Genomic DNA, 14729 nt, shown 5'->3' on the forward strand with positions numbered 1-14729 from the left:
TGTTTTGTATTCACAATAATAGGTTTGTAAAGAGGTGCCTTTGTGCAAATTCCTCACTGACGTTCTCGGCAAGTATATTCACGTCTTGAAGTAAGCACGGAAGAATAATGTGTTGGAACACTACTAAAGAAGGAAATCTCTTTGTGTTTCATAAATGATACTCGGAAAGCACTTTAAGAATAATTTTTTAAAATGTCAGCTATGCATTTGTTTTGTTTCCTTGCTCTTATTATTCTGGCTTGAATTGGTTCTGAAGCGCACAGAAAGAAAAATCATTATGATCAACAAGAAACTGTCTCTATGTTTGTAGTGAATTGGATTGTAAGACTGACACTGTTTTGTAATGCATGACCAGATTCACTCAATAACGTGTGTATTGGAGAGTTTGAAAGTTTGAGAATAAATATGTGTACCATAATTGGTATATACTTTCCTGGTATATTTATTAATTCAGTTTAAAGGTGCTGGTTAAGTAAATGGGGTTGGAGTTTTTTACCTCCTAAAACCCAGACTGCCTTTGTTTGAGAGTGTCAGTGCAGATGTAAGTGCCTTGAATGCAGGCCCTAGAGGCATTCTGCCTGTGGAGAAAAAAGGCAAAATATGTGCAAGGGTGCTAGAAAACCGTGCTCATATTAGCCACTTACATCTCCTTTTAAGAGAAGCAATGTGTATCCATCTCCCCTACCCTCAGCACTGGCATCAGCATCTGAGCACTAGCAGTTATGTAGGAGATCCCCTGCCTCATCCCCAAACGACGTAACACCATTCGAGTATAGAACACAGCTGGCCATGTTAGCAACTGCCCCACAACTCCACCTTCAACCCAGGGGTACAAACACTACCATTCTAGCTTCCTCCTGCAAGGGTGGGAAAAGGCTTCCTGAACCTGCCCTCTCCCGCACCGTGTGGTTGTGCAAAAAGCAGCTATAATCTAGCTCTAACTAGAGAGAGATGTCACTACAGCATGGCGAGGGGAGGGGAGAAGGCAAAGCAAAGGAAAAGGAGGAGTGAGCTAGAAAGAACATTATCTTTTTTTTTTTTCCTTTTTCAGTGACGTCTCCATTTTATAACATTGCTTTCTATATCAACACTATATGCATAGATTAGACATGGGAGTGTTTTCAGGAAGTTTCCAAATGAGGGGGTTAATAGAGGAAAGAAACCCAAAAGAATGGGATTTAAAAGAGAAGAAAAAAGTAACATAAGGATTAACAGAATAGTATTGTCACTGCTAGTGTGGGTTATAAGATTTGTGTAGAACTTTATGATGTTACTCCCATTGAATCAGTTCTTTTTTCAAATATTTACTCCAATATTATGTGAATATCAAAGGTTTATAAATGGTTAAATTAGCCCTTTAATAGTTCTTATATTTTGAAGATTACCCAAATTATACTGTGACTGAAAACAAATGCAGTTTGTTTGTTTAAAAAATAATCAACCAACCAACAAGCTAAACAAGTGTACCTGCACTTAACTTTACGTTGGTTTTACTTTTTCTATCCTTTCCGTTCCATGACAAATTTTATGGAGAAAGATAATTTAAGAGCAACTACTGTATAATTAAACTTTTTAAGGCAGAGACATGACACTTCAGCAGCAAAAACTATGCATCTTGTCACGGGTTATATTTTATTGTTTTTTATTAGCTTTTGCCATGTAATATATACACACAAGTGTTCTCCATTATCAGTTCACTGTTTTGTTAGAACAAAGACAAACTAGATGAAAAGCACTGGTGAATCTATAACTACCAGAGCAGTTCAAAGACTATTTCTCCTTCAAATTCAAAATACTAGCTATATTATTGTGCTTTTACCAGTCAGATTTTTTTAGCAAATATAATTTAATTTTGTAAATTGCTTGTAAATACTATGGAAAAGTTAAATACTATAGAAAAGAAGTTTCTGTTCTTTTGCTCTTTGTTTGACTTCAATTTTCAACTGTTCTTTAAATTACATTCTAAGGAAGCAGTATATTTAACCCTTAAAATCATTGTCATCCTGTTCTCTAGTCTGAAAGTGTGTGTGTGGGGAATGTAGGGAATTTCCTCTTCAGATACTCCTAGTTTCCTGCTTTTTCTATAAGATAATGTTTCCTAGAGTAATGTCAACCGGTGAAAGGTTAACAGTAGCAATTTTGTGTGTACATAGTTTGAGAGGAAATCTGAAATCAGTTTATACTTTTGCAAATGTTCCTGTGCCTAGGACAACAGAAATTGACATAATTTTAGAACTAAATAGTTCCTGTACAGGAGTATAAAATAATTCCTTTAATTTTGCTAGTAAAGTAAGTGAGAAGTTGCACAAGGTCACTTCTGGCAAAAATCCAGGTGATCTATCAGATCTCCTCTAATTAGATGCCTGACTTGTTCATTTGTTTTTGTTGTCTGTAACCAGGAGATCCCACTCTCTGCTTAAAAACTAGGAGTAGAAACCAGGATCTCTAATTCTTAATGTTCTTCTATTGTCTAGCAAATAGCTGCGTAAGCCACTAGCATGTTATGGCCCCACGCATGTCTTGTCCTCATAGAGAATAATGGTCTGCTGTTGCCAATTGCTCTTCTTGCTCAAGTGTACGAGGTCAGTGCTGTCGATCTATTATTATTACTACCTGTGTTACCATAGTGTGTAGGCACCCTAGTTATGGACCAGGACCCCATTGGGTTAGATACTATAAAAACACAGACCAAAAAGATGGGTCCCTGCCCCAAAGAACTTGAGGTCTTGGGTTCTCACATGGCTGATGTCCCACTCCAAGGATCAGTATTGTTTCAGATGATGGAATCCCCGTCCACCCCCTTTTCTTTTCAGTTTGATTTTAAAAAGCGTAGAAAATTACATACAAAAATATGCTAAAAAAAGGGTAAGGTTGCGAAGTCCAGTATCAGATGTTAGGAAATGCCTGAATTAAGGCCACCTGTGCAACCTTAATTTGACCCCTTTGTACATATGCATTATGATAGTGTCTTTGATTTCATGATCACATACTATTTGTTCTACAGGATTACTTAAGAATGAATGTTGCTAAATGAAAATACTGACTTCGTGTGCAGCAACAGTCAAAAAGCATATAAAATGTTAATTGAATTAGGAACAGAATAGAAAACAGTTTTACATAAATCAGTAGTATGCCTTCACCTGGAATGCTCTGGTCAGCTCTAGTCACCTCCTCTCAAAAAGAATATTATGGAAATGGAGCAGGTTCAGAGATGAGCAATGAGAGTGATTGGGAAATGGAAGGGAGATTGTAAACACTGAGGCTATTTACTGTGGATAGGTGAGTAAGAGGGGATGAATGTGTACGAAATAATGATTGTTCTACATTAATGGAATAAGAAGGGAGACTGGGAATGTGTATTCATCGTTTCTTCTAATACAATAGCAAGGAGACACCAAATTAAATTGAAAGCTGGCAAATTCAAAACTGGTGAAAGGAAGTACTTTTCCACAGAGGGCACAATTAACTTATAGAAATTATTGCTATGGAATATTGATTAGGCCAGTAGCTTAGCAGGGTTCCACAAATGATTTGACATCTATCTATATGCATAGAAAGACTATTCAGAATTATAATAAAAAATGTAAATAAGTTTTGAAAGTGATATAAATACTTCAGGGCATAAGCCAACCTCTTATAAATAGAACTAGAATGAAACTTTTAAAGACTTATTTATTTCAGAATCATTAAGTAGATCGGATAGGTGCATGCCCATGAGCATACTGTGCCCTGTTTGAAAACAGAGAAAGGTCTGGGATTATCATCAACTAGGAAATGCAAATATTTACAAGTTATCTTTGTCAAAAAGCAGGTGCTAAGTGAGATTTGTAGGTAAGGCTTCATTTTAGTCACAAGTATTTTTAGTAAAAGTCATAGACAGGTCATGGGCGGTAAACAAAAATTCATTGTCCATGACCTATCCATGACTTTTACTAAAAAATACCCATAAATAAAACTTGGGTGGGGGGCTGCGAGTGCTGGGGCATGGTGGGCCAGGGGTGCCACGGGTGCTGGAGGAGGTGGCCCAGGGGACCCTGGTGGGGGGGGGGGCCTGGTCAGCATGGCCGGGACTAGTGCTGTTGCTGGGCAGGGCGGGCTGCAGCATGCTGCTGCTGGGGGTTGGTTGGCAGGGCTCCCTACCCGGCTCCGCATCCCTGAAGCTCCTAGGCAGTGGAGGGGTCAGGGGCCTCAGCAAGCTGCTCCTGCCACAAGCACTGGCCCTGTCACAGCTCCCATTGACCAGGAACCGCAGCTAATGGGAACTGCGGGGGCAGGGGCTGCAGGTGCGAGCAGTATATGATGCGGAGCTCCCCCTCCCCAACCCCGCACCCAGCTCCTTCTGCAGCTTCTAGGCAGTGGGCCATGGGAACCGGGGAGCCCCCTATCCCTAGGTAAGTGCCCCCAGCTCCTGCCCCTTCCCACATCCAAACTGCTGCTGCTGGGTCAGCCCTGAGCCAGCACCAGCGGCTGCAGAAGTCACGGAGGTTACAGAAAGTGACCCCTGTGACAGACTCGCAGCCTTGATTATGGTAGAAGACAGATCAGAACACTTTAAGTAAATATTGAATAATGAGACTGTTCCTGCAGTGTTGAGTGCAGGATTTTCTATTCAGAAGCAATATTTATTTACATAAGCCTATACAAAAATAAGTGCTATAGTGTTGTTCCTACAAAAATATCACAGAATGCATGCACTGACTATAAACGGCAAGGAAGCAAATATCAGTAAGCTAGAGAATATAGTATATTCCATTAATAACGTAGGAATTACAAATGTAAATACAATTTAAACTATATAGGGAAGTGCTTTGTTTCCTAGGATGGGAATTTTCTCTCTTAGAGGAAGGAACTGTAGCTATCTTTTTTTTTTTCTTCATTTTCTGTGTTGAGCTACTGTATAAAGGTGACCATCAAAATGTTTAAAAAAACAAAAACATTTGTGCTCTTTTTTTCTTCTTTATGTTGGGTGCAGATCTGAAAGCAAAAATATTTTTCCTCCTTTCAAGTATCAGAAGCATGTGTCTGACTGACTTGATGTTGCTGGAGGACATCTAAACCATCTCAGATCGTCTATGTTGGGATCTTACTCTCACTCTTAATTAAAGGGAGCTCAGGAGTTGAATTTTAACATAGACATTCTCCAAGATATTCCCTTGGCCATTGCAGTTACATAGCTATTGACAAATCATAATAGTGGAGTTATAAATGGTCTTGCACTGTCATGGCCTGATTTCACAAATTCCTGTCACTATATCAAAATTTCTAATGAGCAGGAAAAGCTCATTAACCACTCCCTCTCTTCATACATACTTGGACATTTTCAAATAGCAATACCAGCAAAATGCAAATAATGAACGCTGAATTATGTACATCTGCTCAATTGCTAGACTGAGATCTAATTCTCAGTGTTTTAGTAATGTAATTTTGTGTCCTAGTGGTACTTATTAACCTTTACCTCAGTTTTAATATTATCTGTTTCACTTTATCTCATCTGTTTCACTTTAGTGTAAGAGAGAAAGGGAAAAGAAAAAAAGACTGCACATATGCAGGGAAAACCTTATGCCTGTGGAGCAGATTACCTCCGGGATATGCAGTTGAAATGTTTGAAATGCCTTATGAGTTTGGCAGCTTTCCGTTTGCTTTCCCTTTTCCTTCCTTTCTTAGTCCTCCAGTAATAGCTCCCTTGTTCCTGAAGAACAAAACCAGCACTTAGTGGTCATTCAGAAAGATTCATTAAAAACAGGAATGGAGTAATTGTAAACAGGCCCAACCCCCTTCCATTCTAGCCTAGGGCCTAGCAGTCTTATGTTGTCTGGCTCCAGACAATTTTTGGGGGAAAACTAACAATAGTCTTTGGAAGTTAAAATCGCTCTTTGACAGTTCCTAACCTTAGAAAACTAAGAAAGTAAACTGAATTTATGTTAAAAAGGACACTCTTCTGCTGATATACTCTTCTCCCTTTTATAGTAAATTCTTTGCAAGTACAAGATCTACAACAGTTGAAGGCCAAATTGTGACTTGAGTTGCCAGTCATCCGGTTTTCGACGGGAATGCTTGGTCAAAAAGGAACCCTGGCTACTTCAGTCAGCACTGCTGACCAGGCCACTAAAAGTCCAGTTGACGGTGCAGCGGGGCTTAGGCAGGCTCCCTGCAGCTCCCGGAAGCAGCCAGCATGTCCAGCTCCTAGGCACAGGGGTGCCCCAGGGGCTCTGCACACTGCCCTCACTCCGAGCACTGGCTGTGCAGCTCCCATTGGGCAGGAACTGCCAATGGGAGCTGCGGGGGTGGCACAGGCAGCGCACAGCGCCTCCTGGCTGCCCCTTCGCCTAGGAGCTGGACATGCTGGCCACTTGCGGGGGCTGCCTGAGGTAAGCACTGCATGGCTGGAGCCTGCATCCCTCAACCCCTCCAGCGCTTCAACCCCCTGCCTCAGTCTTGATCCCACTCCTGAACTCAAACTACCTCCTGGAGCCTGCATCTGCTCCCACACTCCAAACCCCTCTGCCTCAGCCCAGAGCCCCCTCCTGCACCCCAAGCCCCTAATCCCCAGCTCTATCCCGCAACCCACACTCCCAGCTGAAGCCCTCATCCCCTCCCATACCCCAATCCTCTGCCCTAACCATGAGTCCCCTTCCGAGTCCTGCACCCTGAACCCCTCATTTCTGGTTCCACCCTAGAGCCCACACCTCCAGCTAGAGCTGCTCCAGCCCGGTGAAAGTAAGTGAGGGTGGGGAAGAGTGAGTGACAGAAGGAGGGGGGATGGAGTGAGCGGGGTGGGACCTTGGTGAAGGGGCAGGGAAGAGGATGAGGCAAGGATGTTCAATTTTGTGCGACTAGAAAGTTGGCGACCCTAATTGTGACTATTTTCCTATGGATATGGGTAATGGCTATTTAATAAAGCAGTGATTCATTTACTAACAGTTATCATTACTAGCAGGTAATCAATAAGTATTTCAGGCTGATTAACCTGTGTGCAGACCAAGAATTAATCGCAGTGATATAGCTGGCTAAATGATATTTGCTGAGATTATTATAGCAAATCCTTTATTACATACTTATGGAAAGGGTCTTTTGGTCAAATTTTTTTTTTTTTAAATCATTGACTCTCTGTAGCTGAGGAGATCTTGCAAAGAATTTCTAGTTTATCTTTGGTACTGATCTGTAATTACTGGACTAAATTCAGCGCTGATGAAACACCTCTTATTTAAATGAAGTTGCTTGTGTGTGCCTGGACTGAACATGGCATTCTGTATTTTATTTTATTTGTTTCATTGTGCAGTTACTGTCCTCTCATTGACTACCGTGTCTGCTACCACATATATGTCTCTGCCACTAACAAAAACTAAAAGTGAGCATGTGCCCACATCTGCCAAAGCCCGGAAGTAGATTTAAAATTTTTCTATATACCTTAGATGCATGAATATACAAGGGGATAAACAAATGCAGAAGTATTTTAACTGATGAAGCAGATTTAGTGGAAAACTTTATCTTGTACGGGTGATCATCACTGACTGAGTTGCAGCCAATCGTTAGCACTTATTTCTTGCTTTCAATAAATCCATTTAAGGATTTTGCAGAAGAGAACATGTTAGTAATGCCTTTCATATACATATTAATAGCGTCTATACTGGTGCAAAAAAGCACTTCACGACTACAGAAATGTCTGTTTCAAGAGCAACATTAAGGTGCAGGCAGAGATTTTCACTGCTAAAAGATACAAAGCTCAGGTGCAAATGCCACTAGGAACCAATAGCAGTTTTGCGTTGCACCCAAAATGTGTTTGTTTATGGGGAAAACCAGCATTGTTAAAAGCAAACTAAATCCATTCAATTTATTCACTTCAGTAAATTTTTGGTAGGAAATAAAACTGTTAATGTACTGATAACATGAGGAAACCTTTCTTTTCCTTAGTTTCTATTAATCTTCTATTTTAGTAAAATCTTATGGTTAGTGCTTTCGTTTTCAAAAGCTGAGGACGATTGAAGGGGAAGGCATACGGTGGGATAGCATGTACATGTTCTCTTTATATAACAAATCCAATGAGACAATTTTTCTGTGTGTGGAGTGCTGGATTGATAGAATGTGGCATGGCTTCTTTCAACTGCAGCATAACCTCATGGTAGAAGACAATATAAGTAGTCTAAGTGATAGCTGTATCATGGGAAGTCATGCGTATTTATTGACTCAGAGCTTCACACCTGTTCTGTCATAACTACTTCCTCTCAGAATGTAGGGAAAAGAATGAAGTGCTCTACTTTCTTGCAGGATTGCCAGAGGCATTACATCTGTGAATCGGAAAAACTCTTAAGTTAAACATCTATATTAAAATTACAAGCTGATTTCTTTATAGCTTACTCTGTGTGTACTTACATATTTTTAAAATGGCTTAGTAAATGAAATTTCTGTAATGTAATTTATTTTAATACTGTTTTTTTCAAGTGCCATAGTTTTTACAAATTTAACTGTAAATGAAAAAGGGACATTCTGTAAATACGATTTTGTATATATATATATTTTTTTAACCTTTGAGTATGGAAATTTAAGCTTAATTCAACAAACACATCTGGCTTCAGACAGTAACTGTGGAATATGTATATGAATATGTATGTGGTTATATATTCATTATGAAACTGGGGTCAGGTAGGATGAGAGTGGTAATAGTTTAATTTACTTTACAATCTCTTTTTTTTCTTTTTACATAAAACATAGTTTGATGTTTCTGCTAAGCTTGAAATTATGAACAATGGCAGTGTTGCCAACTCTTAATTTCAGTGAGGGTCTCATAATTTTTCTTGAAGCGCCCCATCCTTAAGTTCCATGATTAAGAACCTCAGATTTTTTTTTAAAAGTAAGTTTCTGGGCCTCCTGCCTGTGATTGAGTGCATTCTAGTGGCTCAGCTCATGTTTTTTGAACACTTAGTAATCCTGATATTAATATCATTAGGCTTCAGAGTCAGTGTCCCCAGTGAAATTCTTAAAGTAATTGTTTTTATCTGCAGATCCAAGAAGAGAAGTATGTTTCCATAGTGCTGGAGGGAGGCAAGCAGCAGTAATGCTGTGCAGAGGTAATTAGTATTCCTAGATGTGTTATGATGCAAAGGTCTATGCGTCATAGCAGAAGCACGTGCATTAGATCTGCAAACAGTGGTGGTGAAGTGCTGGGCCAAAAACATTGTATGTGAAGTAATGCAGTAGGATGTGACGCTTTTCCTCAGATTCAGCAATATCATTGACAACCCTCAAACATCAAAGTCAGCTGGACTGGAGAGACTGTCCTTTAACTCCATGATTAAGGGTATATGTACAGAGCAGTTTGGAGGTGTTTTCTGTTGTGGGTAGATTGACACATGCTAGCTCTGCTGGAGCTCGCGCACTAAAAATAGTAGTGTGGCTCTGGCAGGGCCGGTTCCAGGCACTAGCTAAAGAAGCAGGTGCTTGGGGGGGCCAATACCAAGGGGCGGACCTCCAGCCGCTATTGGGGCGGCACATCTGGGTATTCGGCGGCAATTCGGTGATGGGTCCCTCAGTCCCTCTCGGAGTGAAGGACCCGCCACTGAATTGCTGCAGAAGAGTTGAGCGATGCGATCGCGCTGCCACGGCTTTTTTTTTTTTCCCCGTCGCTTGGGGCGGCAGAAAACCTGGAGCCGACCCTGGGCTCTGGCAGCATGGGCAGTGGCTCTGGCTAGGCACTCAAGTACAGTCCCGCCCGAGCTGCCAGCTAGGCTATTTTTAGTGTTTTAGTGCACTAACAGGGAGCAAAAGCAAGTTTGGAGGTTCATGGTCTAACCAATGGTTACATGCACTTGGCAGACGAGAGATTTATGGACAGGAAGAAGGGGAATGGAAGAGCTTGATAAACTAACAATTTACTTTAAAGCACCTAGTATTAAACCAAAATACATTGTTTCAATTTAATTAAAAAATGCATCGAAGTGGGACAATAACAGAACAGAAATTTCCATTTTATGAGTTCCAGTCTATACCCACAATAAAATGCTTAAAGAGCAAGTGGAGTGGTACTTTTCCTTTGTGTTCTAATATTAGCTTGTCTTACAACTAGTTCTCTGTTCTGCCAGCAAAGCTTCTATGTAAATACCTTTGCTTCCTGATCCTCATGAGCCCCAGCAGCTTTGTTGATGTCTGCAAATAACTTCAGTAGAGAAACCTCTGAAATCTTATTGAGGTGAAAGGATGAATTAAATATTATAACACCTCTTAGCTCCCCATGTTCTCCCCAATTAGACAGATTTCTAGGTAGAATTGTATTATAATCTGATGCAAATATGGTCGATTACAAAATGCTAGTGGTTTTAGATTACTGGATGCAGTGTCCACACTGCTATTTTTAGCTTGATTCCTGCTAGTGCAAGTCTGTCTACGGGGGCTGGGTGGCTTTCATAAAATGCAGTTCCTAGTAATTTAAATGTGGGACTAAAAAGAAAAGAGGCCCTGGTTGCTACCAACATCCAAACTGCACTTGGACATAGTGCAAAGGAGGGGCTGCAGAGAGCAGGGCCGACTCCAGGCACCAAGAAGCAGGTGCTTGGGGCGGCCAATGGAAAGGGACGGCACGTCCGGGTCTTCAGCGGCAATTTGGCGGTGGGTCCCTCACTCCCTCCCAGACGGAAGGACCGGCCGCCAAATTGCCGCCAAAGAATGAAGCGACGCGGTACAGCTGCCGCCGAAGTGCTGCTAATTGCGGCTTTATGTCTTCCACCTTTCCTCCCCGACCCCCGCCGCTGCCGCTTGGGGTGGCAAAAAAGCCGAAGCCGGCCCTGGCAGAAAGCCAGCTGTGCCTTTCTGATTCAGGGATGCCTGGCCCTGGTAAAAGTTAGGACTGCACCGGGGCAATAAAGTGGCTTTAGTGGATCAGGTACACTGGCCCAGAATGTCTAAAATAGAAACCACTACACTCTGAAAATATTCCCTTGCAAATTTACAGGTGTGTAAGAAGAAGCCTGAAAATTCATACATTCTTCCATAATTTCTGAAAATGCTATTAAAAGAATCAAGTATCTCATGTATAAAACAAAAATATTGGTACACATTACTGCTAACCCATTGACATACTTCAATTATAATTTGAAGTAAGCAACTTCCCCATGGCCTCTTTAAATAACAAAGCCTGTGAGATGTGATTGAAGTACTGCAGATTAATTCAGAATGTCTTATATTTTATATTTCTATGTTTCAGCACCATCTTATTAGTTTTGACTTCCACAGTTCACAATATTCACAATAGCTTCCATGATAGACAAACACACAGATGATCCTGTCCACTAGAAGTTATTTTCAATCAGGACTCCCACTGAGAAAAAAAATACTAATTTTTTTTAAAAACACAGGCCATGTAAATCATATCAACATGTAGTTACTTTTGAAGTGGTAAATGCTGTAGTGTTACTAAAGCTCCCTTCCTTGCCTTTGTTCTGTCGTTACCTAAAATGAGATTGTTGTTTTATAAACAAATGTTCAGCATTGGGTGCCAGATGAAAGCAAAACCAGGGGATTAGATTACATTATCAAGGGAGAGACAAAGGAAAATGCATTGAGAACAGGTCTGCTCTAAACCACCAGGTAATTGTCAAGCTTCATAATTATAAAGGGGCAGCCTCTCCTTTCTAATGTCTGTTTTATATGTTAGACATGATTAAAAGCAGATAATTTATTTGAGAAGGAAGTTAAATACTTTTGTTTTCTCCAGATTGTTGTTGAAACAAAAAAGCCACGAAGATGTAGCAAGGACACTGGTAGCACACACGTTTCCTTTGGAAATTGTTCCACAATCCTGAGAGGCTTGAATTTCAAATCCCTTGGTGGTGCTGATATAAAAATCATTTTGAAAGTAAAGCATAGGGCATGCTATAGGGAATATTGCTTTTACCTATGGTCATCATCAGCTTACTCCTGGGAGAATTCTGTACAAAAAAATTCTGTACACGCTGTTTTAAAATTCTGCATATTTTGTTTGTCAAAATAACGCAATATCATCCCTCTGGTTTCAATTATTTTGGTCATTTATTTAAACTACAATACAATGGATGAAGAAGGGGAGTGGGGAGCATTGGAGGAAATCCCCAAACCCCCTTTCCTAATAGTAATTTGACTAGATTTGACCCTTTATTTGTAGTTATTAGTCAATAAATATATGTAGCCATATGCTCAGGGTTACATCATAGGTAAGGCTACGTTTTAGTCACAGGTATTTTTAGTAAAAGTCATGGATAGGTCACGGGCAGTAAACAAAAATTCATGGCCCGTGACCTGTCCATGACTTTTACTATATACCTCTGACTAAAACTTGGGGGGGCATACCACGGGTACTGGAGGGGGGGGCAGTCCAGGGGGTACCACGGGTGCTGTGGGGGAGGGCGTTAGCAGCGCTTGTGTAGGTTCCATACCCAGGTCCTGGGAAGTGGTGACCTCCAGCTCCTAGCTCCACCTGCTGCCTCCGTGCTGCTCCAAGCCCCAGTTTTGCAGCTCCCATTGAGTGGGAACCGCAGCCAATGGGAGCTGCAGGGCAGTGCTTGTGGGCGGAGGCAGCACATGGAGCTAGGAGCTGAAAGAGGGGAGTTCCTATATCTCTTCTGGCGAGACCCACACCCTAATCCCCAGCCCTGAGCCCTCCCACACTCAAACTCCTGCTGCTGGGAGACGGGGGGACCTGAGACTGCCCCAGAAGCAGCTGGCACTACTGGTCCAGGGGTGCCCGAGCTGCTCAGGCACCTCCCTGGCCAGCCACACGGGCCACTGCAGGAGTCACAGAGGTCACGGAAAGTCACTATATCTGTGACCTCTGTGATGAACACGGAGCCTTAATCATAGGCAACTGAAGAACAAGTTAGGGCTGGGGAATCAAACTCACAATTTATATTGGGTACTAACCATCTCCAAGCAAACAGTTCATGGAGCACATTTTGATAGGAAGTTTTTTTTGGTCCAAAAATTTACACCAGTTTTAATCACTGAAGCACCATAAGCATTTATAAGGCCATGCTGTCCTTTAGACCACCCTGGCAACTTAAAGGAGTCTTAACACTTTTACCCCTGCTTTATACTCCTGAGGAATTCACAAAGACAGTTGGAACAATTCACTAAGAAGGCAGGCTGCTACGTTCTGCTCTGCCTGAGGGAACAGATCCCCGTGCACACACCTGCCTCCTCAAAAACACCCGAAAGCCCTGTCCCTCCATGCCAAGCATGCTGTAATAATGAGCAAGAGGGACAGAGTGTCTCTATCTCTCACATGCATGACCGCCTGGCAGTGATTTATGTCTCAAACAGCTGCTCTGGCTCTCGAACCAACCTACCTGTGGCGCTGGGGAGGGGTGCATGACCGCTCTTGCAGCTTTTGCAGGGAAGCAAATCTGCAGGGAACATGAATTCTGCACACACGCAGTGATGCACAATTCCCCCAGGAGTATCAGCTTTTCAAAATAAGAGGCCAGGGGGAGAGAGTGGGTCTGGCTAACATTCAGTGATGTTATTAGTGACACACTGATGTGTAGCTTTATATTTAAGCAGACAAAAATCACTCCTGAGGATGTGACCCTCTAGTGCCTTAATGAATCCACTGACCACCCCTGGCCTCTTTGCGGTAGCCCTCTCTCCAATGTCAACATAGGACATTCATTATAGGTGGAGGAGAGTAAAGGGTGTCCCAAGGACTATGGTTTAAAATGATATGTATCCTATCACCTCTTTGGTGTTTAATGCTAAGTAGTTGGAGGACAGGAGGCCAAGTGAAGGCATGCCTCTGCACCTCCATTGCCATAATCTGGTAGGATAAAGTGATTCGTCTTGTCATTCACTTTAGGTTTTTGCAACTAGTTTTACATTACAGATATCTGTACTACTAAGAACAATATTGCTTTGCTTGTGTTGTGCTTTTCACGTGAGCATTCCCAAGTGCTTTACGAATAGAAATTAAATCCTATGATCTCCCAGTAAGGTAGGTAGGTATAATACATATTTTTAAAACATGTAAGATGAGTTGCTAAGAGGCTCCTGGAACAGAACCTAAGGATCCTGACTCCTAGTGCCTTGCTTCAATCACTCAATCACATTTTCTCTCTGTTTCTCTGTTAATCTGATTGTAATACCAACTTTTCTATTTGTTTCGAAACAGTACTGTCTTCTTCAGCATATGCTGAAGACAAATGCAAAGTGCTCCACTTAGGAAGGAACAATCAGTTTCACACATACAGAATGGGAAGAGACTGTCTAGGGAGGAGTACGGCAGAAAGGGATCTATGGGTTATAGCATCAGAGGGGTAGCCGTGTTAGTCTGGGTCTGTAAAAGCAGCAAAGAATCCTGTGGAACCTTATAGACTAACAGACGTTTTGGAGCATGAGCTTTTGTGGGTGCCAGCTCTGCCCACATATCTACACCAGTGACACCATCACAGGACCTAACCAGATCAGCCATACCATCACCGGTTCATTCACCTGCACGTCCACCAATGTAATATATGCTGTCATATGCCAGCAATGCCCCTCTGCTATGTACATCGGCCAAACTGGACAGTCGCTACGGAAAAGGATAAACGGACACAAATCAGATATTAGGAATGGCAATATACAAAAACCTGTAGGAGAACACTTCAACCTCCCTGGCCACACTATAGCAGACCTTAAGGTGGCCATCCTGCAGCAAAAAAACTTCAGGACCAGACTTCAAAGAGAAACTGCTGAGCTTCAGTTCATCTCCAAATTTGACCCCATCAGCT

General features: G+C 41.8%; 1 protein-coding gene across 5 annotated transcripts in view; it reads left to right on the plus strand.

Moving 5' to 3' along the window:
• Positions 1 to 14729, plus strand: part of SPATA5 (spermatogenesis associated 5) — a 313506-nt gene that overhangs the window by 121955 nt on the left and 176822 nt on the right. Inside the window, exon 15 of one of the 5 annotated variants that reach the window (XM_050946315.1) lies at positions 9000 to 9068. The exons of the other annotated variants lie outside the window; for them this stretch is intronic. Coding sequence (XP_050802272.1) covers positions 9000 to 9053 — 54 coding nt within the window. The 3' untranslated portion in view covers positions 9054 to 9068. Of the gene's footprint in view, positions 1 to 8999; positions 9069 to 14729 lie in introns of those variants that run through there. 5 annotated transcript variants of the gene reach the window in all.

This window comes from Gopherus flavomarginatus, chromosome 3 (genome assembly GCF_025201925.1).
Source record: "Gopherus flavomarginatus isolate rGopFla2 chromosome 3, rGopFla2.mat.asm, whole genome shotgun sequence".
Lineage (NCBI taxonomy): Eukaryota > Metazoa > Chordata > Testudines > Testudinidae > Gopherus > Gopherus flavomarginatus.